Source organism: Eleginops maclovinus, chromosome 7, assembly GCF_036324505.1.
Source record: "Eleginops maclovinus isolate JMC-PN-2008 ecotype Puerto Natales chromosome 7, JC_Emac_rtc_rv5, whole genome shotgun sequence".
Lineage (NCBI taxonomy): Eukaryota > Metazoa > Chordata > Actinopteri > Perciformes > Eleginopidae > Eleginops > Eleginops maclovinus.
The window spans coordinates 14,873,986-14,892,539 of NC_086355.1; the positions used below are offsets into that span (position 1 = coordinate 14,873,986).

General features: G+C 38.1%; 1 protein-coding gene across 2 annotated transcripts in view; it reads left to right on the top strand.

Annotated features, from left to right (window-relative positions):
- Positions 1–18,554, top strand: part of LOC134867508 (receptor tyrosine-protein kinase erbB-4-like) — a 252,825-nt gene that overhangs the window by 224,459 nt on the left and 9,812 nt on the right. For both annotated transcript variants that reach the window (XM_063888129.1, XM_063888130.1), the window contains exons 21-25: positions 8,216–8,371; positions 10,020–10,095; positions 11,988–12,134; positions 14,452–14,549; positions 14,934–15,104. In XM_063888129.1, the coding sequence (XP_063744199.1) occupies positions 8,216–8,371; positions 10,020–10,095; positions 11,988–12,134; positions 14,452–14,549; positions 14,934–15,104 (648 nt within the window). The remainder of the gene's footprint in view (positions 1–8,215; positions 8,372–10,019; positions 10,096–11,987; positions 12,135–14,451; positions 14,550–14,933; positions 15,105–18,554) is intronic.

Consider the following 18,554-nt stretch of genomic DNA (forward strand, 5'->3'; position numbering starts at 1 on the left):
GGTCGTTTAGTTTCCATCAGAGGTCTCGGACTGCGTTCACACCAACCTAAACAAACTGCACCAAGGGGTTAAATGCTCCAGGGTTCGATTAAACAAGGCTGGTGTGAACGCGCCCTAAAATTTAAAATATGCCGGCTTTAAATTGTCTTTGGTTATTTCTGCAGTTTTTCTGATTAAGCTCAAAAAATGTAAACATAAAAAACATTAAGATTTAATGAACTGCTCATCTTTAAGTCAACCGAAAAACCATTGAATCCGTATGTCCATAAAGCATAAAGAAAGTTGTCTAGCAATATTTCCTATCATCCCACTCTTTGTAAAGTGAAGTCATCTAATCAGCATTGAATTCCCTTGAAGCCAAACGTCTGTTAATGTACTGTAATAAACATTTGGGGAAGTTCTTAAAAGGTTATATTTATACTGTACACATTTAGAAGTTTCAGCTGACGTGAGTGTCTTTAAAATCCAAGTAATTTGTATGCATAAGTGACCATAAGTGTCTTCTATGTGGATTATAATAAGGGGCATGCTATGAATTCCTTCAGATGATGCATGTACAATGTGATTTAGGCAAATATGAAAGCTACATTGCACATAACATTCTCATCAAAAGCAGCATCAGGAAACTTCTTTCACTATTGCTCTCCCAATGTTCTTTTTTTCTCCCTCTGCCTGAGTATTTCTCCCCATCCCTCCTTCAGTGAGGGGTGAGGTCGAAGGGTGGCCATCATACATTCATTCATAAGAGCCAGCTGGCTGAAGGGCTTCAGAAATATTACTGTAGCTTGACACTTCAGGCGAAATGACTCTTGATGTTTTCATCGTCTGTTGCCTCAGGTTTTGTTTTTGTTCATTTCTCTTCATTAAAACTATTGCTTATATGAACAAATATTACTCATACACAGTAGAATTTGTAATATTTCAGAAAATAAATAGTAGCTTTTGAAGTTGAAAATGCACCAATCCATAAAGAACGTGCCTCAACTGTCTACTAGAATTGCTATAAAATGTATTTAACTAACAAAGTAATTGTTAGATGTTTGGATAATATACTTTTCAGAACCAAGAAATTGGATAATGGGGATTCTTTGTAAACTGTTAATGAGCTTTGTTGTTTGTTGCTCCCTCATTCCCTCAAATTTGAACATTTGTATTGGTAATTTCAAATTAGTACAACTACAGATCCAGGAACAGTAAATCACGTTCATGCGCTGAATGTGTATTCAGTTTTGACTTCAACTGGAAGCAGTAGATGTGAATTCTGTGACAGCAGGATTGTTAACTTCCAGGGGAGAAAAAAATCCAACAGCCGTGGCCAAGTGGGGTCATTCCCTGCTCAGCTGCCACAGTGACAGTTACAGGAACGAGGTTGAATCCCATTTAAAGTGATGACTGCTTGACAGCTCTTCAGCAAAAACACAACTACCCTCTGCCTCTTCCTTAGAATCATATCCTCGTCTCCCACATACTGTATAATACTACTGGCATGAAGAAAAAACAACCTCTTCAAGCACCTCATGTCATCCGATATTCTTCCACAAATAATTTCTCTGGCCTCGACCATTGCTGGATAGCAGTATCATCCATTCCTTCTGTCTTCTGTGAACTCTAAACTGTGATCTATTACCCTCTGTATTGTTATTATTAAAGCTAAATTCTACTCTGTGGGGAATCCTCTTCAGAAAATTATAGTGAAGGGGCATCGAACAGTTATCAGGCACAAAGCTCTTTTGACACACGAGATGATTTTGTTTCAAACCTTTCTGCTGCCAAACTTTCCTTGCTGAATTGTCCTTCAGCTGGATCTGTTGGTGAACCTGATGCTTGACCTGAAAAAGAGCATAAGATTTCCATACACACCCCCTTTTTTTTCCCACACTTATATTTCAACTCAAGGAGAAGGCAAGAATAAAAAAGCATGCCTCTGCAAATGGACAGGGTCATCATATAAGCAACTCTTCTCATTATGTTCATCTGTGTGATGATTTCAAATAACAAAATGTTATAGAGATATAATTTACTCAAATGTAAAACACGTTTTGCTTGTATAATTAACACCAAACACTGGTTTCCTCAACCTTTAAGTTTTAATAAAAAAATGTTCAGTGCTTATACTGTAAAAACTCACCCTGTTGCTATTATAACTGTGTAGAAATCTTCGGTATAAATCAGAGTATAGGTCAAATAATTGATACAGTAGGTCACTGTGTGTGAAAGACCTTGACTTGACTTCAACTGGTATTTGAATTGCTTCTCTAACCCCTTGTATTAATGCTGAACCAGAGATGAAAACGAGAGTGAGAGAAGAGAGGGACTTAATTCTACAAGACGATTCAGGCCAGCTTGCTGCCTCCGAGGCATCCATGAATGCTTTACGCACAATTGAAGATAGTCTGGGTTTGCTTGTGTGTGTGTGTGTGTGTGTGTGTGTGTGTGTGTGTGTGTGTGTGTGTGTGTGTGTGTGTGTGTGTGTGTGTGTGTGTGTGTGTGTGTGTGTGTGTGTGTGTGTGTGTGTGTGTGTGTGTGTGTGTGTGTGTGTGTGTGTGTGTGTGTGTGTGTGTGTGTGTGTGTTAGAGGGACGAACCCTCCTCTCTGGTGTAGGTACGGCAGTGAGTTGTGCATAACGCTTTCATCAGAGAGAATAAATGTATATAGACAAGGGTTCCCCTCGCACACTGCTAACACAGTCTGAGCAGAGACAAATTGTTCATATTCAAGCTGCCCCCTAACGTCATTTTCTAAATTCATTCTGACATGGGAGCTCAAAATGAAATGAAAGCCTACCGCTTTCATCAGCATTGTGTTATCAACCCCCCAGCACACACACACCTCACCCCTCTGAGTGTCTCCTCCACATTGGTCCAATCCGTTACACCTCATTCCTTAAACAGTGAATCACCTTCTCCCGTGCCCACTGGGATCTTTTTATATCCAAAATCATACATTAAACATTCCCTACGTCAAGCAGATGCTGCAGCGGTGTTAAGAACCAATAAAACTGCACTCACAATATGATACAAAAAAGACAGTCACCAAACATCCCCTGCCCTCCAGAAATACTGGCATCACAGTTAAAATGAGCCAAAAAAGCTGAACTATAAAAGAGATAATCAGCACAGATGAGTCATGCACTCATGCTGCTGAGTGTTCAGTGCTCAGAATAAAATACTCTCATTTACAGAAATTATGATTTTGCATAGTCTGGTACCCTGCGTTTGAAAGAAGATGTACAGTACCCCACAACAACTAACATCCTTTAGGATAAAAGCCATTGAAAGTGAAGCCTTAATTGTGAAAAAAGTGTGCTTCCATAAAAAAATGTTAACGCTAGGAAGTATGTCAACTTTTTAAAAGATTTTGGAAAGAAATTATAGCTACTAAATGTTTTCATCTTTATGGATTCCAAATAGTTAACACAATTGTGAACAATATCAAATAGTGTTTTAGTCGGATTTGTGTGAAATTCTAATCAAACCAATAACATGATGTGACAGCTAATCAATTTGAGAAAATAGCACATCATTAAAGTGCAATTTAAGGGTGATAAAGTAATTAATTATATCTTTTGGCATCCTGTGAGAACTGAATGAATTCCTCTCGTGTCACATCATCGTTCCGAACCCAACACGGAATGCGGATCACCTAACACGCACACTCACTGAAGAAAGAGAACACACAAGAGGTTTATAGAGCCTCTGTAGGATGTTCAATCTCATTAGAAGTGTTTCCTCATGAATAACATTGAATAAGGATGAATCACTTGATTATAGATTCCTGTGTGTGTGCTGCCCATGTGTGTTGACAGCTTCTTCTGTGTGCGACAGTGTGTGTTTGTGTATCTATCTCGCCAGAATAAACAACAGTGGCAAGTGCCTGTCGGTGAAAAATGGGAGCCACTTCCCCTCGCTCTCTCCTATTGATTTAATCTCCAGCCCTTTGCCACCACCAACCCCCCAAATCTGTCTTCACAAAACTATCTGAGGACATTCCTGTCCACTCGGGTTTCGTTCGCATGACTCTTTGAAATAAACATAAATAACCATGACGGGAGGTTAGAATATCTTCCGGGAGAGCCATAATTCTCCTGACTGGTGAGAGAGCATCGTGCCTGCAGACCTGTAGTGTAGCACTTCAGATGCCCTTTTCACCTCCATTTCTTTTTTTTAAATGGGATTTCTTTCACTGCTACGAAATTGCATATAGTATTTTTGCAAATGTTCATTAAATCAGGCAGAAATCAGGCATATTTACATACACTGCAAAAGCAACGTTATATGGAAGCTTTTTTAGAGAATAATGTAGTAGCGTTTGACTCATATGGTTAAAAAATACAAATGTGTGAAATGGATTTTCCTTTTTAATAACTGGTAACCTCTGTATTTTAATGAAATTCAATGTTCTTTAAAGTGTTGATATTTCTGTTCCTAGCATTGGGATTGTTTCTTTTTTTTCTTTCCTATGTAAAATCTTCATGTGCAGGGTTTAGGGCATGGGCATGGGCATGGGCATGGGCATGGGCATGGGCATGGGCATGGGCATGGGCATGGGCCTAATCTCTTCTGATTGGAAAGCAGCCCAAGTCTGGAGGTGTGATCATAACAGAGTCTCTCTGAATACCGTGGATTTTCTGGCTGGTAAATATGGCTTCACAACTGGCATTTTCCTGGCTGTCGTATCCAGGTTTGCTGCAATTACAAACCTATGGCATTGAGTTGTGCTCATCACGTTCACCTGGGAGGGCAGTAAATGAGAGCAACCGGGTAGAAAAAGAAAAAAGTGTGTTTCTCACGCACGTCTGCAGCCACTTCCCACCCTGCACACTTCAATCACCTCCCCCTCTCAATCTCATTGTGCTGGCAAATTAAAATTCACGGGCTGCCAAGCCATCCATTCTCCCTCCTCTGCTTAATTGTCTTGAAAATTGAGGAGATTACCGGGCGCGATTTATGTACAAATAAGAATCTGTCAGAAACCTGGCAGTGTATACCATGACGACCACACACTCAGATTTTGACGATCTGGAAGCTTTAGGCAATGACCGCTATAGGATGCCTCAGATCCCAACCATCATCCTTGTTAAACCTCTTTGTATGTAACACATGAGTAACGTGTGCTTAGCTGGATAAAACACCAGAAAGAATGAAAATCACACGTCATCCTCTATATCTACATTACTGTTACTTTCCCTAGCTTTTATTGTCCTTAAAAATCAGGTAAAAGGTTACATTGCAGCACAAAGAACATTATTGTTACTGTTGTATAACGTAATGTTGCTTAAAAAGTCTGTACATGTCAGTTGACGAGGTCATTTGCAGATTTAAATGTGAATATTTGCTACCTTTTTTTAGATTGAGAATGATAGGACGAGATCGCTCTCTTGAGTAGCAAACATCGCACTAGTCTAGCTATATATTTATCACCTAATGTTTTGGCAATGAACACCCACTCATTGTTGTGTTATAGTTGAAATTGTATTTGTATTAGTCACTTAAATAAAGCTGCCAGGAGTTCATAAATCTAGTATGAGTTAACATATTTCCAAGTTGGCAACAGCTGAGCTAACATTTGGCTCATGAGAGCTTATTGAGCTTGGGGCCATGTGATAGTATTCCTACAAGCAAACATGAACAGCAGTTAATGATCATCATACTAAATGCTATCAGTGAGATGGGGCTGTGCACTTCACCAGGTTTCCTGATCCCATAATCACAGGTGGCACTCTTTGTTAAGAGCTTTGTGTGGTCTGGCTTGATGTGATTTATTAAAATCATTTCTTTATATGTAACAGTTTGGTTAGTTTAAATTTATTACACTGACCCATTGGACCAAAAAGTAAAAACAAATCCTCACCTTTAATAAGCTTCTTTGCTGCTGCTCATCTCTGAATCTTATGAATGTCCCGGCATGAACTGAAGATCTGATGAAACTGCCAAATTTAGCCTGCTGTCAGTAGAATCATTCAATGGTCTGTGGCATACTGTATTATAATGTTGGTCCACCCATCCATCCAATCAGACAGGCATCTCAAACAGGTCAGGTTGAATAATGTTGTGAAATGAAATGACAATTCGGATTGATCAAATATTTTCCCCGGCCCATACCTTTGACCCAGTTAATCAGTTTCTACTGCCCTCACTGAGCACAGGCCTGCAACCTTGGGCTGCATTGCTCTCAGTGTTTTGTCTCCTTATTTCCTGCCTGTTGGCATCAGCTGATAGAGGTGTTATAGTGTTTTACCTGTTTTATCTTGAAATGCAGTGCGTTGATTATTGTCTCAGAACCAGCTAAACACATGGGGATCGTTGAGAAATCCTCAGAATTGGTCGGGCAACCGCTTTATAAACTCGTGGCTGCAGCACATTATTTTCCGGCCATAAGTTCATAATATACCTTCAGTGTTTGCCATCAAGTTCCAGCTCCCCCATGTACTCATTGTGTTTCGACTCCATTCCTCCATAAGTTTCCATTACAAGGTTTTCCAATGAGATTCAAAATCAGAATTGTTAAAATAAAAAAAGGATGATGTCTAATCTAGGTGTGTGTGTGTGTGTGTGTGTGTGTGTGTGTGTGTGTGTGTGTGTGTGTGTGTGTGTGTGTGTGTGTGTGTGTGTGTGTGTGTGTGTGTGTGTGTGTGTGTGTGTGTGTGTGTGTGTGTGTGTGTGTGTGTGTGTGTGTGTGTGTGTGTGTGTGTGTGTGTGGGACAATAACTTTGTTTCATTTAAGATTTGAAATGTATTAAGTTTGAACTCTTTGTCATTTTCTTTGTTTTACTCTATACCAGCTTAAACAAAACAAAAAAAGTGTTCTCTTTTCCACTTCTTAATATCCCCTCACAATCAGTCAGACACACACACACACACACACACACACACACACACACACACACACACACACACACACACACACACACACAGGTGTAGTATTTCCATATGAGTTGCAGGTATGTGTTTGTGTGTAATGTGCAGGTGTGCGCAGGGACCACATGTTCTCCCCTGGGAGGGAGCTAAATGAGGCAGTGTGATTAGAGCCTTACTGATGTAATCTCACCTCTTAGACTGTCGCCACTCAACCCACCTATCCTTTCTCCTCCTCCATCCACTCCTCCTTTCATTCCAGCCCACTCCAGCTAAATCCAATTTGTTATGGTTTCAAATAAGGCCTTGTTTTTCTGTGCTCTCGCCACTTGAAACCTAGTGGCTTCTATTATTGCTTCGCCAATTTGAAAGTTTTTCTCCCCTCCCTCCCTCTTACTTTTTCTTCCGGTCCCATCTTTCTTCCTCTTCAGGTCCACTCTTGCTGTGATGCACAATAGGCAGTGAATACTCTAGATCTGTAGCACAAGAGGCAGCAACTTAAAAGCATTTACACAACTGAGCTGTTCTTTTGTAGCTTGACGACATAATTGGAATTGTATGTCAGACTGAACATTTCCATCTGCTTTTTTGGTTATCTACATTTTTGGAGACTGAGACAGAGACTTCTGATGGATGCTGATAAGAACTATACTAGTTTAGTTTAAACATTTCCATATAAAAGATGAGTTACAACCATTCGTATTGGCAAATATTTTTATTTATTTTTCAACTGTGTTTGATCAGGTTTAACATTTAAAGTGGATTTGAGGATGATCTATAATCTGAAAACTAAACATTCATCTGAACACGTATACTAATGCCAGAGAAAATGTGTTGGCCATTGTTTGAGGCAGATAATCATTACAGTTTAAGTATATACCGGGAGATGACCCGATGAGGGGTTGTCTCTTATTTGTTTTATAAATGTATTGAATGAAATGTTTTACTACAACATCCCCCTCCTATGGGTTTTAATTGAAAGCCTGCCTCTGGGTTGATGCTCATGGATGCTGCTATTATTGCTTCGCCAAGCAATGGGCAATAGAGGGCTTTTCCACAGTCTTCTTGTTTGATTGATGGCATGATAGCAGTGAAAAATAACAATATGGTGGTAATGATGATGACACAAATAATTAAATTAATTCAAACCCTGTCTTGATGATGATGATGATGATGATGATGATGATGATGATGATGATGAAGACAGATGGTGATGTTGTCAGACAGTCATATGTGTATGCCTCATCTTGTGCCTGCAGTTAGGTGCATTGTTTTGATTGAAAGTAATTGTCGTGTGTTTGTTTTTGTGTGTGTGTGTGTGTGTGTGTGTGTATGTGTGTGTGTGTGTGTGTGTGTTGCAGGGGATGATGTACCTGGAGGAGCGTAGGTTGGTCCACAGGGATCTGGCAGCCCGAAACGTATTGGTCAAATCTCCCAACCACATCAAAATCACCGACTTCGGCCTGGCTCGCCTTCTGGATGTTAATGAGAAGGAATATAATGCTGATGGAGGAAAGGTAATACATGTTTTTTTTTGTATTTTAATATATTTATAAAGGTGGTGCAATTGCATGCAAAGTCAATGGATAAAAAGAAACAGAAATGTGTTTAACGCTTATCCCTATGCTTTGTAAATTACCTTCTTGAAAATACAAAAAAAAGGGGACACAATAAGGAAGACTAGAGTGCAAAAACGCTCAGAGTCTTATAGGGCGTACACACTGGACGCAATGCGATTTTTGGGCTTGTCGCGACTACACGTAACGTCAATGTAAAGAAGTGGAGAGGCGCGAATTCGGTCCAGCGGTGTGCATGAAGCGAAAAAAACACGCTAGCTAGCTTCTAGCTAACGTCTGTACAATTGGTACATTGGTGTTTGGACCGTCTCAACACCAGTGGTTTAACACGTACGAATGACACACTGTCTAAAAGGCACACATCTCTGGATTTTTGCAACCTCACAGTGAAACATGGCTGCATGAAGTCACAGCTCTAGGCCAAGAATTTGGACATAAAAACCTTTTGTAAAAGCAAATATAATTTTAGCACAGATTACAGTCTTTTTTTTTGTAGTTGTAAGGATTCAAGCACAATAGAGACTTAACCTGTTCATCAGTAAGTTACGCTAGCTGCTGGTTGTTTCCTTATTTTGAAAAAGCGATATCAGAATAGTATTGATCCTCTCTTGTAGGCAAGAAGGCGATTATCAAATTGAATATGAAATACATTTAATTATTCTCTCTTTAACTTTTTGAATGATTTCAGATACAGGAAAAGGGGCAATAGTCTAGCAGTGGGCCTGATGCTCACATCATCAAACCCTAGTGGCTGCTTTACTCTAGGCTACTGTACTCATTCTGAATTATCCTATGAGTGACCTTGTTATGTTTTCTATTATCTGTAGTTTGGTTTTAGTTTGGTTTTAAAGGCTTGATGAGATACAATATTATTTTGGACCATATCATTGACTGTTGTAAATACAGCAACAGGCATCAACATTCAATTTGGTTTTATATCCCAAGGGAGTAACTTTGCCGATCACAAAAGACAGTTTTAGAGAGTCAGTGAGACACATTTCTGCTCTATTGGACCGTTTTATTTAGTTTTGGGGAATCAAAATCTCAGAACGGTATTAAAGTAATACGTCCTTGGAGCTCTCTGTACTTAGGCTGCCAGCCTCTTTTAATCTTTGTTCATCCTTTTTCATCCGTTATATTTTGTTTTTAAACCATTGTTTCTCAGTAAAGTGTATTTTATCCCCCATGCTTGTGTGTGTAACGGTTTTTGTCAATGTTGAGCATTCTAATATTATCCCCTCCACTGAGAGAAAGACAGACACACTATAACCTTTGACATCCCCACTCCCCTCAACCTCCATCGTTGTAAACAATAGAGTTGGCCTTCTAATCTAATGGAGTTAAGCTGCATTGCAGACTGCCCTGCCATTTGCCCCACCATATTCCTATCCAGCTGGAGTTTGTGTGTATGTGTGTGTTTGTCTTCTCTTTCATCAAACTTCATTTTTCAGTATTCTGTTATAACTTTTTTCTATCTTTGCAGTCAGTTCTACTTAAAATAAGTAATTGTTGCCAGGACTTATTCAGTCAGTTTCTTATCAATTCTATTTAAGGAAGTACAACTTACATGCTTTTTTTCACATGGCAGATGCCCATTAAATGGATGGCCCTGGAGTGTATCCATTACAGGAAGTTTACTCATCAGAGTGATGTTTGGAGTTACGGTAAGCTTTAAAATGTCATTTCTGGGTTCCCTGGATGATGTAAAAAAACCATGAGAGCCTCAAAAATATGATGTATAAGACAGAACTTTTTTTATAGAAACCTATATGCAAAGTGACTTTCAATGTGTTTGTTCAATCTCTATGGGAGCAAGACTTTGATGTGTGTGCATGCCTTCTAAACAAATTAGTAACAGAATGTTAAGTGCTGAAGAACAAGCATCAAAATGGCAGTCAAATGCTAGATATTCAATGAAATTCTCCAACTTATACAGAATAAAACATCATTGGTCCTGTAAATAACTACAGCAATAGTGTTCTCTGGCCTCTGTTTTCTAATGTCTATGTACAAAACATGGGTGTCATATTCTATTCTGCTTTATAGCAAAAAATGTTCCTTATTTTGGACATTTGAAAAACATCCTCTATGTTACAGTATATGTTTTACTTAATGCATTTAATTTCACTAATTATTAATACGGAAATATAGTTACTTTAATTTAGCCTATAAGTATTATTTACCAATTTATTTTCACTTTGATTATTTCATTGTATTTTAAATGAGTTCTACAAATAAAACGACTTGATTTGCCTTTAGTTTTTTATAAAGGAAATGCATTGTAATAACTGTCTAGTTTGATAGTCTCAAAAGGTTGGTTTTTAGCCTGAGGCAGGAGATAGGCACTGACTGTGTTGTCCTGACTGCAGTGTGGAGTTCTTTTCACCACAGTGGGGTCAGAACAGAGGAGAGCCTCCACTGAGATTAGCAACCACAGGGTCCACTGAGTGACAGGATCAACAATCGTCCAGACAGAGAGCACAATGGTTGCAAAGAAATCCACAAAAACAAACACATGCCATACAGTAAAAAATAGGATGAAGTAAGGAAAGTGCATATTAAAAAGAAGATAGGAAAGCTGTACATGGTGAAGAAAAATCAGGCATATGACATGCATTTAGTGTACAATAAACTCCAGACTGCTTGTTAGAAAAGCAGGTAATTTATAGAACTAAAGCAGCCGTAGAAAGTTTGGCCATCATAGCAGTGCTGATGAACAGGAAACAAGTGTTGATATGTTGTTATCCCTGTGTAACTGTCTGAACATGTAGCAATCACATGCACTGTGAAATGTAAATGAGACCATCTACTTCTTTGAGTCCTTAAGCATTTAAATCAGCCATCATCCTGTCAGCCAGATTAAAATCCAGAGTCCAAGATCCTCAATTACCCTATAAGTAAAAGTTTCCTATTTAAGTTGACCAATGGCTCTTAAAGTAATATAAAAATATATTTAAAAAAAATATGCAAGATGGTTCGTAACAAAGAGAATAATGTCTGTTTGATTAAAAGTATCGGTATGGTTTAGTGCGTCCATGCCCCCAGTGGTCCTCTATGACCGGAGGCTATTAGACTTCCATCTTATAGTGTGCATTTACTCTGCTAACCACTCATTAATACTAACTTGATTAAGGCTGGAGAGTTCTCAAAGTTCTTATTGACTGATGACTTTCAATGCTGAGATGAGTTCCTCTCCGCTCATCTTGTGTCCTCAGTTGACTTGTGTTGTTTTATCTTGTCCACTCTTCTTTACTCTTTCTGTTTTTGCCTCCTTATTTTTATCTCCTTTCTTACTTCTACATCATGTTTTTCTTTGTTCTTTCTTTTGTCACTTTCTGTCTTTTTGAATGGTTCTGGTCTCTTTTTAACTAACTACTCATCTCAACTCTTAATCTGCTCTGTATCCATTAATCGTCACATTCTCCTTTCTTCTCTTGTCCTTTTCTCTTTGAACCTATTTTCTCTTTCTGCTCTATGTTGAACTCCCCTCTTTTTTTCCTTTTTAAATTTTCGTTGTCTCCTCTCTATTTCTTATTGTCCCTCTTCTTAATTTTAGGAGTGACCATCTGGGAGGTGATGACCTTTGGAGGGAAGCCATACGATGGGATTTCCATCAGAGAAATCCCAGACCTGCTTGAGAAAGGAGAGCGTCTTCCTCAGCCGCCCATCTCCACCATTGACGTCTACATGGTCATGGTCAAATGTAAGTAGAAGGGGGGGTCACACTACCAGAAATGCCTTACATATATATAACATAATCAAATATAGAAACCACAGCCTTATATATCACCATGGTGTCACCAAGTGTCAACAAATAAATGGTATTGTAATCTACAAAAAGATATTTATTGCTTTAAAATAGCAGAATTGCACATGATTTACCGTTTTTGTCTCCATCCACTGTTTTAAACTAGTGAAAAAGCTGATGAATTTTAAAGGTCAAGAAAGGGCCAACTGATTTTTTTGTTAAAGCATGCAAAAATAATTACGCTTTTATAGAGAGCATTTTGAAAGGCCACAACAGCTGTTTCGTATAAGAGGGTCTAGGTGGTGTCAAAGATGAAGTTATTAAAAGCTGATATATCGCTACTCTAAAATTCCACCCATCTGTTATATTTCAGTTTGTGAATGCCACAGACACACCTATCTGATGGCAAATCTAGTGAGAGACCCTTCAAAAATGACTTTAGGAGGTGTTATGTTAGTAGATGAATAACAGTAGGAACTCAAACCCGCCACCAACATATTGACCTCATTGGTCAGTCATTGGTCGGTCATTGCTGCCATGCGCTTGGGTCACAGGTGGCCCTGTAGCCTCTGGCCACTGCTGCCGGGGCGAAGGTTTGTTGCCAGCACCACCCCAGCCTGGTCCTGCAGTCTCAAACTGGAGCCTCTGGTCCTCACTGTCACCTTGGCTCTCAGTGTCACCCTGAATCTGCGCCAAACTGGCAAGCAGACACACACACAGCAGGCAGAGGTCACTGTCACCTGCCTGTTATCTACCTTGGCTTTTGCACCGCTATACTGTACATGCAGAACTAACACACCCACATATTAAGAGACACACTGAACTAAAGCTGCAATGATAACTTGACTAACTGATAAGTGTGACTGCAGAAAAATAATTTCCCAATGATTGTCATAATAAATGCATCTTTAAAGTATTTATTGATGCATTAATGGCAGAGAATGCTAAATGCAGCATATCAAACATAGAGATGTACTGCCTTTTTGGCATTTTACATCAAATAAAAGTAAATATCTTGGGGTTTTGATCTGAAAAAAGTGGGATGGACATTTTACAGTATTTCTGATATTTTACAGACCAATGGATTCATCGAAGAAAGAATAAATAGATAAAGTAAAAGGAGTTATTTTAAGCTGTAGCGCACTTCACATATCTGGTGGTAATGCAATCCGTGATATCAGGGTCCTTATTGGATAGAAAATAGCTAGATAAAAGGTAATATCCGTTAAATATAAAATCTCTTGTATCTGTATGTGTGTGCTTGTGTAAAGCAACATCTCCCCCGATCTCTATCTCTCATTTCCCCGGATACCTAGACGGGCTCTACACGAGGCCAGATCACATGATTGCTTTGGCATCATACCAATTTGTTCACAGAGAAATTGGCAGAAGCAAGTATTACTCCATATGGCCATTCTAATGATGAAACAGTATTTATCTTCAGATTGAAAAAAGTGATTACAATAAGAAAGTAACTTCATTAAAAAAGTACTCTAATTTTTCAATACAGAACAAATAACCAAGTTTAATATCATGAAAAGAGGTTTAAATTGAAAATCTGTTGAGACCTTCAGAAGAAGGAAACTAATATTATCAGGTTTGTGTTCAAGTTTGGTGGAAAAGTTCACAGATATTGAGTATCTCTTATGTTTACTGCTTAGATGGTATGAAGACAGATTGTCATGTTATTATTCATGTTTCATAGGTTTTATGATAGTTAACATTGCTTGGCTCAATTTTAGTAAATGAGTGATCACATCCTTGTAAAATAACTTAAACACAGTAAGAATGAGTGGGATGGAATAACTAACTACTAAGGTAAAGGAGCTGTTCAGTTCTCACCCTTACTCATTAGTCGTTCACACTGCAGCCACGTTCACAATGCAAGTATGTTAATATGGGCTCAAAGGATTGATATCACAGTCAAATAATTATTAACATTTTTATGCAGACAGCACAGAAAAGAACATGCCATATATTCTGTATATCTGACAGGGTCTGCGTAGGCTGAATCTTTGACACCAAAGTGTGAAGAATAGAGAAAGTCTCCGCCTGATCAACTCTGACACATGCACCTTTCCTCCCACTTAAGTGTAATGAGTACATAGTCAGGAAAAATCTTGATAGGTGTGGATGAGGCTTTTACCTACCTCAGAGAATAACGTACTGTGTTTTCATGTTATAGGGTCAAAGAGATCATATCAGGTATTCACGGGTTAAAATATATTAGAACATGTTATTAGTCAGACACTAACATAAACACTTTCTTCAGGTTGGATGATTGATGCAGACAGTCGGCCCAAGTTCAAGGAGCTGGCTGCAGAGTTCACTCGGATGGCTCGTGATCCCCAAAGATACCTGGTCATTCAGGTAGGTCGATCTTTGTGAAAAACCTACATTATCAGGATATTATGACATTCTTTCAGATGTATGCGTCTAAAAACAGAATAGTTACCTTCAAAGGGAAAACTGGCCAGTTCTTGTTTTAGTTTTCTATAAATGTTAAAAAAAGAGTTTAGATTACATTCTGTAAAAAATACACTCAGTACTTATTTCACTTCCTGTTTGTAATACTTTAAAATGATTGAGCCAGCCTTAAATTAGTCAACAAACACAGTAATGCATCATGAGAAGAAATCAATTAACATGACACAAACCTTTATATAAATTGAACATTTGAAATATAGTATGCAAACCATGATGTAAAGGATTTCAAAGTTTACACTTATCTGCACACAACACAACAATACTCAGGGTGACGACCGCATGAAGTTGCCCAGCCCAAACGACAGCAAGTTCTTCCAGAGCCTCCTGGACGAGGAGGAGCTGGAGGACCTGATGGATGCTGAGGAATACCTGGTGCCGCACTCCTACAACATTCCACCTCTGGCATACACTCCCCGAGCACACATGGACTCTAACAAGGTATTGTCTTCTAAGATCCTCTAGCATAATACGTCACTTTTAATATTACTTTGTAGGACACCTTTAAATGTAGTTGCTTGTATTCTCATCTTACATACATTTTTCCTCACTACCTTTTCTTTGGAGTGTGGCAGCAGGGTGACGAGCATGATGGAAAGAAGACAGTATAAACTCAAAGTAGTGATTCAGAACATTTAGATGTTCCCTAAAGCGATGTGGAAATGAATTTTCTCAGCATGTACTTCAGGACTCTCCTGTTGAAGCACAAACGATTGAAATCTTAAAGCAGAACTCGCACAGCTTTCTCAGTTTCACTTTCATCTCCCTTTTTCTTTCTCTGTGTGTTTTTCTTTGTCTAACTCCATTGTGAAACTATGGTAATTGCCTTCTTCAAAATTGGGGTTTACAGCAATATTCCCTCAGTTCTTTAACTGTTCAACTGTTCAAACGTTCCCGTCTATCTTTGGACTTAAATCTAACACAAAACCACTCACACAGCCAGGCAACTCAGCCATTTTGTATTCCAACACCCTCCTGTGTTTGTATCAGGATAAAAATGCCTGCCGAATGCCAATTCGAGACCTGACTTTTTTTCCAACACTGTTTGGTGCATTTCAAGGGGTGACACGTTACTTATTTACATAAAACTGATAAATCTATCCTCCACTATTTGGAGTTTTTCTATTCATGCTGATATTAGATTGACGTTGATACAATTGCATTAATCTGCATGAGTCATGATGATTAGTGTAATGAATTCAATTATTGTTAAAGAAATACAATATTATTTTTTGATATGCATCCAAATAAAAGACAAAAACTACTGTGCGTCACTCTGCTTTTTACAGCAAAATCTTGGAAAAATAATGCAATGATGTAGATGGTTCCCTTGAATGACTAATATATTATATTATGAAATATGATTTTGTTTTAAGATTAGTGATGGTATTTTCAGTTTGAATATTGACACAAAAGTGGTTGAAGGAGAAAAAGTTTGTGTAATGAGGGCTAAGAGTGGCTTTAGAGATTTGGTTACAAGGGAAGGAAAACCCAGCAAAGATCTGGCCCCTCGAAAGATACCTCAGGGCTTAAAGTATACACAAATTTCCCCTCTGTGGGACTATTAAAGGTATTCTGATTCTGATTCTGATTATGATATACAACCCTGCAGTGAGGAAGAATCCAATAATGAAAAGGAGCAACGCAGTTACACACAGAAAAAAAAAAAAAACCTTTTAAGTTATTGATTGATTTTGGTCTTTATTGTGTTTTCTTATACAACAAGGACACGCAACTAGTCAAACTCTGGTTGGAAGTTGCTATTTGTGGGTAACTTCTGCCGTTATCATAATACATTTGACATTTTTAGCGCAAAAAAACTCAAATGTTACGTTAAATAAATCTAATATTTTAAATATACCTTTAACAAGGTTGGGGCACCATCTCTGTAATAAGAGAAAATATGATAGCACAATTAAATATTATAGTGTGATATTCTCAAAATCTGAGTTCACTCGGTGAACAGAGGCTGATTACTTTACACACAAAACACATAAACAGATTCTTTATAAATTAAATATGTATTAATAACTAAGAATAAATAAACTACAAACGTAAGTATAACGTGAATCATGTGAATGGTGAATGTTTAAATGGCAGGTTTTTATTTATTTGTTATTGTACTATTACAATGTTAATACAGACAATTTATGAATCCGACTCCCAAACAAAATTATTAGAAGCGGAAGGGCAGAAAGCATATGTTATACCAAATGTAGCCCTCAGTCATCCAGTTGCAGGATAAAAAAAAGAAAGAAAAGATAAATCTATAATCAAATACGCACAAGAATAAACAACATTTTATGTATACATACACATACATATGTACACATACACCCAGTTTCCAGGGTGAAAAGAAAATAATAAGGTGAAAAATAAATTCCTACAAGTTCATGCTCAAATAACAAGACAATATTCATTCTCATCCTATTGTTATATAAAATAAGATTATTAAGATAATAGCCATCATAATTATAATTACTATTATTTTCATTTCCATCACCATCATTGTCATACATCCATATCATTTTTAAGGTTAACAAAAAGCACAATGAGCAAAAAAACAAACAAATAAATAAATATCGACAGTAAATCAGATGTTTGGCAAATAATGAAAAGCATCGTCAAAATACGCAGCCTTGGGTCACAGATACTTCCTCCCTCGGCGCGTCACATTTTTGTTGTGTTTTCTGTTGGTGGCGTTGGACCTTGTGGCTCAAGACCACGATCAAGCAGTTTCTTTAACCGTGAGTCGGCACATCAGAGCACGGAAACTGGTGATGCTATTTCAATATTTTCTTCAGTGACTGAAACTCAGAGCTCATGGGATCGATCAGCGCTACATTTCTTTAAAAGTCTTTAAGCCTGTTTTCTGCAGTCAGCACCAAAACTCAATGGATCAGGTTAAGCTCTAGGTCGATACACTACTAGTTACAAAAATAAAAGTCAGTTGAAGTAAAATCTTTAAGACTAAAGATAAGAATGTAACATAACTAAGAACTTTTAGTTAAGTAAAAATAAAGAGAGGAAAACTGCTAAGCTGATGAGGATCAGGGAGGAGGGAGAAAAGAACATGAGGGGGTTTAAAGAGATTTTGTCTTTTCTCTGTCCTCTTGTCTGCCTCAGTGAGGGGGCTGGGTTCTTTTCCTTTTTAAAATGAATAGTAATTGTTTCAGATATCTAACTCTCCCATACTTGAAATCTGCAGTGTTTTAGCTGTTGAAAAGTACTTCACACTTCAATAGAATTACGATGCATTAAAATGAATAATAACTTGGTACACACTGAACTGATTAAACCAAATAACACGACCACCTAATATTCTGATTCATCATAGTTGAGATAGCACAAACTCATATAATTATCATACTGTACATCCCTATGTAAATATATACATGTGTAAACCAAGAAAAGAACAGGAAATAAAAGCTTACATGTTAAAGTGGATCAAAGTCTGTGTTCTTGGAGTTTTAACTATTTGCAGGCAAAAAGGCATTCCTTTGCTAATCTGTTTCACTGAAGGACGTCTGGACGAGAGGGAGTATTAGAAGTTGTTAGACCAGTGGAGCAAAAAGTCATTAACCCGTGGGTTTTGTGCAGTTAATAGCAAGGTTAGTCGTGGTTTTACAACCTCCTCAGTAGACAAGGAGCAGACATCCTGTGAGTCACCCGTACTACACATCAGTGAATGACCAATCTCTAATTTGTAATCAAAGTCTGTATCCCTGTACAGGCCGTGGCATCACTTTCTGGTGCTATGCAGGATGCCAAAAAAACATAAATAATTAGGGAACCTGATAAATAAATTAACTGGAAACTTCTGATCAGAAATGGGATTTCAATCTGCCCCTTCATTCACCGAGCAGTATTCCACAAATGTTTCCCCTCTTT